The 12541-nt window shown below is 39.0% G+C and overlaps 1 protein-coding gene across 1 annotated transcript in view; it reads left to right on the top strand.

Moving 5' to 3' along the window:
* Positions 1–4276, top strand: part of LMAN1 (lectin, mannose binding 1) — a 31457-nt gene extending 27181 nt beyond the window's left edge. The window contains exons 12-13 of the mRNA XM_024235863.3: positions 565–686; positions 975–4276. Of these exons, the coding sequence (XP_024091631.1) occupies positions 565–686; positions 975–1011 (159 nt within the window). The 3' untranslated portion in view covers positions 1012–4276. The remainder of the gene's footprint in view (positions 1–564; positions 687–974) is intronic.
* The last annotated feature ends 8265 nt before the right edge of the window (positions 4277–12541 follow it).

The raw sequence follows: 12541 nt of genomic DNA, 5'->3' as shown, positions 1-12541 counted from the left end.
ATTGCCTCCTTATAATAGAAGGAATACTCAGGGAAATAGGGAAAGAAATATTTTTCAGAACACCAGTGAATAATGTTGAATGCTATGAAACTGTAGAGAATGAGGACTGAGAAAAAGCCATTCTATTTGTCAAGTAGTTCATTGGTAGGGTAACCATGTAATTTATTGTCTGACCTGGAACACTTTTGAGAATGAAGGGGGTGCTGTTAATAATCACACCACTACAGCAAGCGTGAACTGGGAGTGTCCAGAGGAGTTGTCTGTGGTGACCCTAGTCTCAGTGACCTCAGGGACAGTAACATCATCATATACCGTAATGCAGACAGGAGCCAGGTGGCAGTGAGTTAGTGACTGGGTGATAAAAAGGTGGAGGCCTTCCAGTGTCGACTACTCCTTCAAAAACAGTTGTCAGTAAAAGTTAAGGGGATAGAAGGTTTTCTGGGGGATGAAAAAATGAAAATACTTGTTTATATAGCAAACTGAGTTTTATAAAGATTTCACATTTATTTATTTTTCCAAACTGCTAATCTGACTAACTGTAATAGAAAGTCATTTGCCTTACAGCCATCAAATGAAAAGCCGAAATGCCCAGAACTACCACCATTTCCATCATGTTTGTCTACGGTCCACTTCATTATATTTGTTGTGGTGCAAACTGTATTATTCATTGGTTATATCATGTATAGGTAAGTCTCTTGATAAAATGTGACCCAATATTTTTCTGCATCTGTTTAATTAGAAATATTCAACTAAGTTATCTATGTTCATAATACAATTTTCACCACCTATAAAATTAAGTTTATTGTGTTTTCTGTTCATTTCAGTTCACATAAAGTGCATGTGTAGAATATATGTTTATCTTAATGCATTGCATACTTCAAAAGGCATTGATATTTTAATTTTAAACAGTCCTGTTTCTTTCCAAAGTTAAGCGTATAGAACTTCTTTAAGTGTTTGTTTCTTTTTTTCCTTAGGTCTCAGCAAGAAGCAGCTGCCAAAAAATTCTTTTGACTACCATTTTCCTGTGTACTTCATCTATTTGTGTACAAAATGATGTCGTTTTGAGGGAATTTAAGTATTTAAATTGCTTCATAGTCTAAATTATTAAATTTTTTAAATAAAATAACTGTTTAAACATTGATTTGCAGTTAAGAATAAACCTTAAAGCAAAGACAACCACATTTTAATTTGTTCACAGTATGTAAATCTGTCTAAATTTCTGTGAATTTCTGGTCAGTATGATGCAGCCACTGAGCAGAATATTGACCAGTAAGAGGGTAAATAAGAAAGTGGGGGCAACCCCTGGATATGAATGTTACCCCCTAAGTCTCCAGTATTGCAGGTTTCCCTGTATAACGTAAACACACTTGCCCTCATGCCTCCCAGAATATGAGGTCTAATTAAGAAGTCCCATCAGGTTTATTTTGTAACCAAAGTCTTTTTTAGAGGTCAGACTTCCTAATCAAAGGCCTGGGCCTGCAGTTCTTTCATCTTAATGTAACTTCCTTTGAAATCAAAGAATATTTTGTCTGAGAGCTTTAAGGATCTGGTAATAGACTTCAAAATGTTAAGTGAAATTTTTTTTTCCTCTATCGATACATTTCACGTTTAAAGGAAATTTTAGAGGAAAATTAATAGCTGCTTTTTGCCTAAAAAACCTTGTGAGTGGAAACATTCCTCTGAGAATGGCTTTTAGAGGTATTTTGCCTGGTAATGTATTGATTCATGATTGCCCATATTCTTGAATGTCTTCATTCCAATGGTGTCAGGTCAATATTATGAAAATAATTTTTATATTTATATTTGTAACTTAAGGAATTTATTTCTCCCATTTACTACAGCATGTAAATTCAGCTTAAATTGCATGATCTGAGGATTTAAATTTACAAAACCTGCCACTACATTCTGGTTTACATTAGTTACTTCATGCTGGCTGGGGTTAGTGACCATTTGCATACTCTTAAATCAAGGAGGCTGTAGTAGAAGCAGTTTTAAGATTCTTGAAGGCAAAATTTGAAAAACAGTGAATACTTCTAATTGTTTCCTTTTAGTGCCAGAACTAAGGACATTGCGAAGCACTTGTTAGTAAACTTACCCTTGAAATGTCAGACTGGAAGGAGTTTTTATAGTCTTTGTGCATACTTCTAGGTATTATAGAAACAGTCTGTAAATGACATTTTAAGATGCAAATTTAATTCTGTTCACAGCTGATTTATACCGATTTTTGCTGCCTTCAAAATACTCTTTTACTTCTTTTAGCTAAAATGGTTGTCTTTCATTTGCCATAGAATTCCAAACAATACTATGTTATAAAATAGTACTGTTGAATTATTCCAAGCCTCCCTAGGTTTGCTCTCAAATGTCATTTACAGATTGGGCTAACGACCTAAAATCTATATATAAAGACTTTCTGAAGAACTCTGTATTATAGCAATACCAAACGAGTGCTGTGTGTGCAAACAGTCTCGCATTGCTTTTTATGTTGATATTTATCCTAGAACACTGAAAGAGAATATGCCAGTGATAACTCACTTTACTTCAGTCATTTCAACACAGAAAATGCTTCTCTAGCGTTTTTCTTTTGTAGTGTTAACATTTTGAAATTCATGTTTCAGAGGCTTCATCATCACAGAATTTACTCTTGCTCCATGAAAAAAAATTAAATACCTTCAGAAGCATATTTAAGTTGTAGACTATGAGACTTGAGAAATCCTCTTGAGATAAAAGGCTGCCAAATCCAGTGTTATGACATCCATGGTCATGTGCCTGTGCGTTAAAGGAATACCAGATCTATGCAGTATATGTTTTCCAGGCTGAAATTCAAGGGGAATCATTCTGATCATTCTTACTACAAATGGAGATGGCTATTATGAAACAGCATGAGCATGAGCCTTTTATCTTTTATACTTAGTGATATACTTTGCTTGAAAATCACTCAGTAAAGTAGTTCACACAATGTGTATCATATTATTTGAAGTTTGGTTTTTCTCAAAATCATTGACTTTAAGGAGCTCATTTCTGAACAAAAAGGTTTGCTCTGTGGAAAAATCAATCACTGCCAGGATTCTTTCATTTCTGTACTATTTTGTATAATTGAATTTGTTCACTTCTCTCACACCAGCAAGTGTTTTACAGGTGCCTTGGATTAAAACAAAATTGATTTTAAAATTTTTATGTAAGTCATTGTGTCTATGATGCCACTTTTAAAAGGAAAATGCAGTTGCATAATGGCTAATATCCTTATTTAATGTACCTATTTGTGTTCTAATAATTGTTTGAATGTTTTATTCAGCTTAAAACTTTACCATGAAGTCATAAACCGTAAACAATGTTTTGTTATGTATTAAGGGGATATCAGTGTTTCTCAAAGTATGATCCATGGACAATCTGGGTCATGGCGCCTGGTTTCAGACCACCTGAATCAAATCTTAGGGGTGGGGCTTTGGGATGTCATTGTTCAGTAGGCACCTCAGAAGATTCTGAGCACACCAATGTTTGAGAACCACTAAAATGAGGAGTGAGAAAAAAAAATAGGTGGTTTGTTAATTTAGAGCTGAGCTGAGAGGATAATATATTTTTATTGTCAATGACATTAACAGATGTGCACTGATTGTTTTATACCTACAATTTACTTAGTGTTCCTTTTATTAAAACTCTTGGTTCATGAGCAACTACAGACTGAATCCAGATTATTACCTGTTGCTTTTAGTATTTTCGTGATGGCTTTTAATCTTATGAAATCATCTTGAGATCATTCATGGTCAAGCCATGAAAACTCCCATCTTCAAGCCTGCCTGCTAAAGCTTCTTTGCCTTCCTGATTGTGATTATGGTAACAATTTATATCAGACAGTTGTACTTTTTGATAACTTAGGGAAAATAGAAATTACTTGAACAAGGGATTGCCTGCCTCACTGCATTGCAGAGATACAATTTTTGTAAAGAACACAAATAGCAGTTGTGAATATTAAGGTGTGATTATCTTACCCTGTCCATGTGCTTATCGAAAGAAGATAGTGAACAAATGACTATATTGAGGATTTTTTTAATTTATAAGATCTAATGTGAAATCCACACTTGGAACTTTTTAGATCTATCTGTTGCTTGTTTAATATATTTCTTTTATGACATTACTTAAAGTTTAAAAGGGTTTTCTATCCGCTGTCAATTTCAATTGGATAACATTTTGTCAAGTTTTTTTTTCCTGATTATTTGATGCTAGCTGGAATTCAAGAAATGGCATTGACCTTATTCAAATAAAGAAATATTTTAGTAAATTTGCTTTTTCCTTCATTGATCTTGGATAATAAGTTGCCATTTGTTTTTCAGACAGGACCTGTATTGTGATAGCATTTCATTTGTCACATGCTTTAGGCTCTGCCCGAGGTGGCCTGCTGCATGCAAAGGCAGTACATGGAAGCATGGCACGAGAACATAGAAATGGTCATGGATAACTGTTTACCCTTGCTGGTAATGAAAAATACAAACTAATTAAAACAATGTACTCGATGTTTTTACCTCTGATAACCAAATGACGGCAGAAGTGTAGTTAAGCTGGGACTCCTAATCATTACTAATTAGTGGTAGTTTAAAAAATATTTTAATCTTTTTGACAAGTACCATTTAACCAAGCAATTCCAATTCTGAGAGTTAATGTGGTAAAAAAAATAAAAGAGTAGGGCTTTGAGGTTACACAAATCTAGGTTTGAATCCTGGCTCTCTCACTTACTGGAGGTGACCTTCAGTTTCCTCATAATACTTATCTCGCATGGTTATAAGCATAGTAAAAGAGCGTCTTTATAAGGAGGCTTCAAAAAATGATAGACTAATTGGTAAAGACAAATGGTGGATAAAATAAAAGATTTAAATATATAGATGGGTTCGAAAGAATTCAGAACTTAAAACCCGATCAGGAAGCATACTAGTAGTAGGGAGTGGCAGAAACTAGACTACACATAGGCCCTAGGTACTGTCATTGAAAATTATTGACATTGTCATTGAAAATTCATTTGTGGCATTGAGGACATGGCTTTAGGCCAAGAAAACCCAGGAGGCTCGAACTGAGATACTAGGATAAAGTGAGGACCCTGGAAGAGCTGCTCTTTCAGTGGAAATGGGCTGAAAGGACCTCTTACTTCCACCCCAACAGCTCCGAGAAGGCATAGGAAGCTTCTCTCCCTGGAGCTCTGGGTAAGGGGACATTTCTTGTTAAGAAATTGAAGCCCAGCTGCGTGTTTTACCTATATGGTGTGGAATTCTGTAAGTCAAAAACAATGTATAAATTTGTTCTTGTCTGGGAAAATCCAGAAGGCAAAACAAAACCACTCATTAGCAATAATTTCACAACAAAAGTACATTAGACAGCACTAGACAACCATAGGGACAGCTAGTCCTAACTAAAATGAGCTCTAAAAATTATAAACCAAACCAGAAGAATACAAAAGAGTGGCAGTAGACACAATAATGAAACCTGGCACCTCCAAGAATCTGAGATGATAGAACAGTCAGAAGAAGACAACAAATATGTATACTTGAAATGACATTAAAAATACTGAGGAGTTTATAAAAGGACTGGAAATCATGAGGAAGGCATGAAACACTGAAAAATAAGACAGTTGGAGTTCCAAAGAACCACTCAAAACAACTTCGATATGGGAGGTGGGGATCAAATTTGGCTACCAGATTGGACAAAGCTCAAAAGAATTCTTGAATTAGAAGATAGACCTGAGCAAATTACCGAGAGCACGACACAGATATTAAAATGGTGGAAAATGCAATAAATTGGCAATTGGTAAGAAGGTACAACATATGTCTACCAGTAGTTCTAGAAGGAATTGGGAGAGTCATGATGAGGAACTGTTCAAAGGCGTAATAGCCAAGAATTTTTCAGAATTGATGCACACACGTATTTGAAGAATCTTGAGTCTGAGGCAGGGTTGTAGGTTGGAGAAGCTTCCCACAGAAGATGTTATCTGAGCCATGTGCTAAAGTATGTATAGTGCAAGGGGGACTGGAGGAGAACTTACTCCAAGCAGAAAAAATAACATAAAAGCATAGAGTTAAGAAACAGTGTAGTTTATATCAGAACCTGTAAGCTTATTCTGCTATGCTGGGAAAAACGATGGTTGGGTGGGATATACAAAGGCCAGATCCCAAGGCTCCGTAAAGGAGCTTGGACTTCATCCAGAGGGTAATGGAAAGCCATGAAAGTCAAGCAGAAAGGCAATACTTGCATTTCAAACATTGCAATCTCTGTTTGCTTCATGGAGAATGGATTGGAGGAAGGAGACTTGAGAGAGACCAGCCACAGTGCTCCCAGTGAAAAATGGTGGCCTGAATGAAGGCCAAAACTTATCAATAGCAGCATTGGACAATTAGAGTTAGTTTGGGCCACTCTAACAAAATACTATAAATGAGGTGGCTTATGAAAAACAAATTTATTGCTCACTGTTGTGGAAGACTGGGAAGTCGAAGATCAAGACTCTACCCTAACGACCTAATCACCTACAAAAGGCCCCACCTCCTAGTAGTAACACCTTGGGCGTTAGGATTTCAATGTAGGAGTGTTGGGACAAACAAACATTCAGGCCATAGCAAGCATCTAATGACTATTAGAAGTGGGGAGTGAATGAGAAGGAAGAATGTAAAATGATACTCTGTTTCTGGCTTGTGGAATTAGATGTAAGGTGTCCTAAAACAGGGAACACAGGAAAAAGGATGGGAATTGAAGACGAGGGAAGAAGAGGTTAAGTTCCATTTGGAACATAGATTTTGACATAACTAGCCAAGTAAAAATGGCCAGAAGGGAATATAGGCTTAGAGTCAGGGCAGAGACATACCTCAATTTTTTATCTCTAAAATGGGGTGATAATTGAGATAACAGAGCACCATAAATAGAGCTTCGAAACAAGATGCTTGTGCCCAATAAATGTTAGCTATTGTTATTCTATGCATCTGAAAATCAAAGAGAGAACTGACCCAGAACAGTACAACACAGGATTTTTGGCTCTTTCTCTACCTGCTCATGAGTTGTAAAAAAAGGGAAACAGTCCTCAGCAGTGCTGGGAGTCCCATTCCGTTTCTCAGATCCTCACAAATAAGTCCAGAAGCTGCCTGGTCAGCTGCCACATGGCATTTACTCTTTTTCTCTTCTCCGAACCCCTATGATGTCCATTGGGTGCTGCTCCTCCTGATGGCGTCATCCCGTGTTGGCCCTTAACTGCTCTTTATTCTGGATCTGCCATTTCTGCCATGTCAGCCCAGCAGTGGCACCATTTCCGCCATGTTCCATCACACGCACAGACCCCACTGCTACTCAGGAGGATTTCACTCTCCTGCCAAACAAGCAGCCACTTCTGTCATCTGGACCAGGCACCTTCACGACTGCCATTGCCCACAGAAGCAATGGAGGCTTCCAGGAGCCAGTCCATGGGGGTGCTGTATTAGGTTCTTCAGAGAAACAACCTTTAAATACATACACGCACACATATACATTACACATATATACATATAAAATAAGGTATGGCTTACATGATTATGGAGGCCAAGAAGTCCCACGATCTGCCATCTGCAAGCCGGAGACCCAGAAAAGCCAGTTGTATAACCAGAAGGCCTGAAAGCCACAGCCAATGGTATAGAGTCCATCTGAGCCTGAAAGCCTGAGGACCGTGAGTGCCCCGGGCAGAGGAAGATCAGTGTTCCCAGCTCAAGCAGAGAGTAAATCCAACCTTCCTCTCTGGCTTTTTGTTCTATTCAGGCCCTCACAGATTGGACAGTGCCCACCCACACTGGGGAGGACCATCTGCTTTCCTCAGTCAGCCAATTCAAATGCAAATCTCTTCCACGAACAGCCTCACAGACACACCAGAAACAATATTTAACCAGATAATCCTGGCATCCAGTGACCCAGTCAAGTTGGCATGTAAAATTAACCATCATGGGTAGTTTGTGGCCAAATGGAGAAGAATGACTCTCTCCCGCCTGCATGTTACTTTCTGTTAAGAAAATACTAAAGCAGTGATGCATGGGCCCCAGTGTCAGAGTTCTCAGTGAGAATGGCTGTTACTATTTAATTAAAGGTCCATCGCTAGGAAACAGTCCTAATGGGTTCATGAGCTTTGGCCAGGGTGAACCTGAGTGAAAGACACTACAGAATTCCTCAAGCCTCTGGGAACTAAGACTTTGTAACTGAGGCAAACTTACTGTGTCTGCTCTGGATGAGTCTTTCCTAAGAGCCTCCTTAGTACTTAATGCAAATAGACTTATTGCTAGCCATGCCACGAATGTTACAATTTGCCAAATATACCTGAATTCCAAGCATGAACATAGCTCAGCTCAAACTGGTCAGCCCACTGTGTAAACAGTAAGTTAGTAAATTAACCTTTGGTTCCCAGCCCATCTTCCCCTTCTATGTAGAACCAGCATGGCAATTTACAATCCGATCATGGAAGCCAGCATGTCCTGTTGGAAAATAACAACCACTGAATTGCCTACCAACTCAGCACTTGACCAGCATGGAAGTTCTGTGGTAGAGAGGATACAGAATAGAATACAGTTATTACCTCACCAGAAAGTGATGTCTGTGAACTGAAATAGACCAGTCATACAGTGTTGGCAAAAGAAATACTTCAGGGGCTAGGCATGGTGGCTCACACCTGTAATCCCAGCACTTTGGGAAGCCAAGATGGGAGGATCACTTGAGCCCATGAGTTTGAGACCAGCCTGGGCAACATAGCAAGACCTCTTCTCTACAAAAAATAAAAAATTAGCCAGCTGTGATGGTGCATGCCTGTAGTCTCAGCTATTCAGGAGGCAGAGGCAGGAGGATTGCTTGAGCCCAGGAGGTCAAGGCTATAATGAGCCATGGTTACGCACTCCAGCTTGGGTGACAGAGTGAGACCCTGTCTCTCACACACACACACACACACACACACAGAGATTTTGAAACGTTCGGTGTAACATTGCTGAATATTTCTGGAAGACAGAAGAATCAGCCAGGGATACATTTCTTAAAATGGCCACTTTGGGAGACAAAGAATTGAGATGTTTTGAGTCTCCACGGAGTCACAAATGGTCTCACAATCTATCAGATAACAATGGTCCAAGGTAGTACTGAAGAGACTCTTCGGTCCTGTAGCTCAATGAAAACCATACTGTCATGATTGGAGAATTTCTTTGCACAGCTGGTATATAGCCTTGAGTTTGTATCTACAAGACTATTAACCAATCCTATAGAAATGAAAACAAACATGCTACTTGGCCTGGCATTTCAATACAGTTCATTAAACATGTATTAAGCGTCTATGATGTACATGACACTCTATTAGGTAAAACACAAACCACTAAAATGTCTCCAGTAGGCAGTTATTAGGATTAGGACTACGTGTTTAATTTCCTTTGTGGTTTCCATAATGGTCCTTCTATTTCCCAAGACTTTTTCCTCTTTTTATATTACCTCTTTTTTCCCAGTTAAAATAGAGGTTGAAAATTAATCCCAGTGAATCTCATCTTTAGATCATTTCTACACTTAGCCAATTAGCCAAGTGTGATGACACATGCCTTGGCACTTGGTGACCTTTTTTTTCTTCAGTTCTGCTGACCTTCATGGGCACAAAGGTTTAGCTGCATGGCTACCCCTGAAATGTTGTTGTGTCACCTGCTAAGAGGATATAACAACTGAGACAGGACAACCTAATCACCATGATTTCCTTGGGGAAGGTCAAAAAAGAAATGATACCACTAGCCAATTTTAATTACAGGAGCAAAATTCGGTATTTGATGTGAAAAGAAAAATCCCAGGTGAAGGACCGAAATTGAATTATGGTGTTTGAATGTGATATCTTTCTAAAATTTAATTCCAATAATGGGATTATTGCTTCTTTAGTAAATTCTTTGGGTCAGATACCATCAAAATTTTCAAGTTGAGTAGGCCACAACGAATCTGTGTTTACAAAGGTGATCCATTAAATCAGAATGAGGCATGATTTTAAAAAACTATGGCAAGTAGTCTTCATCCTGGGAGCTGGCAAAGAAGGCAGCAACCACTATAAGGTGGATTTGTAAGCACTAAGATGCTACTTCTGTTATTGGTGGAGGGTGTCCAGGTTCTTGGCATTTTGAACAAGGAATTAGACAAAAAGCACAAACAAAGCAAGGAAAGAATGAAGCAACAAAAGCAGAAATTTATGGAAAACAAAAGTACACTCCACAGACTGGAAGTGGCCCCAGCATAGGGGCTCAAGAGCCCCTTTGCAGAATTTTCTGGGGTTTAAATAGCCTCTAGAGGTTTCCCATTGGTTACTTGGTGTACACCCTATGTAAATGAAGTAGTGGCCTGCAGTCAGTCTGATTGGTTGCAGACAGCAGCCAATCAGAGACTGAAGTGAAGTTACAAAGTTTACACTCTATGCAAGCATCTGATTGGTTGTGGAAAGCAACCAATTAGAGGCTGAAGTGAAGTTACAAAGTTACACTTCTATGCAAATGTCTGATGGGTTGCAGAAAGCAACCAATCAGAGATACTTTGAATTTTCCATCTGCCATGTAGAAAAAGTTGGTGGGGGTGGGGGTGGGGGCCGGAAGTTGCAAAGGGAGTAAGGAGGTAGCTTCTAGTCCTTTTGTTACTTAGGTGTGGAAAGTTGGGGTTTTCCTTTTAATTTAGTTCTAGGAAGTCAGCATGAATTGGCCTTAGGTTCCCTGCCCCCAGACCCTATTCTCCTGTCTCACTTTTGCCTGAAGATAACTCTCCAAATGCCTCCATCATCCGATGTAGTATCTTGATTCCTTCCATTGAAAGCGAATTGCTCAAAAATAAGCCATTAGGCCTAGTGGCAATCATTCATTCATTGTTTCCCCCCAAGATTCTTATTGATCACCTACTATGTGCCAAGCATGATTCTCAGAGATGGGGATGCAAAGGTGAACAAAATTGCACTGATCTCTCTTATGGAGCTTACATTCCAGTGGAGTAGATGGAAAGGAAACAACTAAATCAATGAAAATATACTTTCAGCTAGAGTGCAGTGCTATGAAGAAAAATAGAGTACGATAGAGGATTAAAAGGTGGGGTAGTGGAGGCAGGGTATCTTAGGATGGTCAGGGAAATCCCTCTAAGAAGGTGAATGAGAACGGAAACCTGAATTAAGTAAGGGTGAGCCACCTAGAGATGTGGAAGAGCAATACAGGCCGGGAGGTTCCACGAGGACATAGGTGGGAGCAATCTTGGTTTAAGGGACAACAAGGACATGAATGTGATTAGAATGAGCAAAGGGAGTGTGGCTGAGGAGGCTGGCAGCTAGGCAGTGGGCAATCTTGCAGCAAGGAGTGGGGATTCTATGCAAGGACAGTAGGGAGCCATGGGATGGGGACACCTAGAGGTCCCATTCATGAATCCAGGGCATTCATTTCCCCTTTCTGAAGGAACGGAAGATTCTACCACCATTTCTACAAGATTCTACAGCCAGGCTTGGTGGCTCACACTTATAATCCCAGCACTTTGAGAAACTAAGGCAGGCAGATCGCTTGAGGTCAGGAGTTCAAGACCAGCCTGGCCAATATGGCAAAACCCTGTCTCTACCAAAAATACAAAAACGTAGCCAGGCATGGTGGCGCATGCCTGTAATCCTAGCTACTCGGGAGACTGAGGCAGGAGAATCGCTTGAACCCAGGAGGCAGAGGTTGCAGAGAGCTGAGATCCTGCCACTGCACCACAGCTTGCGCAACAGAGTGAGGCTATCTCCAAAAAAAAAAAAAAAAAACCTACACATCAGCTAGTAGTTCCTGGATGTCCAAAGGCCATTGTAATAAATCAAGGAGTAAAAAGTTTTTTAAGTCATGACCTCATTCTCAATGGAATTACCTGTTGAGGAAATAATAAGATATTTGATTTCATAAAGCACTCTCAGGAGACCTTCCATGGCCACCCTGCTGAAGCTACCACTGAAGAGTCCCCATAATGCGTGACACTCCCTCTTCCTACCCCCTCCACACAAACATACATTCAGAAAAGGACTGCACAGGGAGAAACTCCTTTACACATGAGTGCTGGAGTTTAGAATTGACACCCTCACCATTAATATTTCCTAATTCCTCATACAATGGAATTTTTAGAATAGATTTTATAATAAATCTAAATAATTACTTATAATAAAATGTAGACAGAACAGACAGAAACACAAGGCTGTGGCTTTTATTTTATAGTTTGAAAAGTTCTATGAGACAACATTAATTAGTTGTCAATGTCCTCAATGGACATGCAATGTAGTTTATTATAAATGGTAATTTAGAGATAATGGTGGGAACGTGTTAAGTTCCAAGCAACCCATGTAAAAGTGAAAGTGGAGCTCAATATTGATGTACATTCTCCTCGAAGCCCTGAGTACAGCTTATATTTCACCCTAAATTATCTTTTTTAGCTTTTCATATTGAGACCATTTAAGCAGCATTTTAAAATAGATTACTAAAAGGGAAAGCAGATGATAAAATATATAAAGCACGCATTTTACGCAAGAATCCAGATTATATAATTCTATATGATCAGAGAG

Source organism: Pongo abelii, chromosome 17, assembly GCF_028885655.2.
Source record: "Pongo abelii isolate AG06213 chromosome 17, NHGRI_mPonAbe1-v2.0_pri, whole genome shotgun sequence".
NCBI classification, from domain to species: domain Eukaryota; kingdom Metazoa; phylum Chordata; class Mammalia; order Primates; family Hominidae; genus Pongo; species Pongo abelii.
This window is presented reverse-complemented; position numbering and strand designations above follow the sequence as displayed.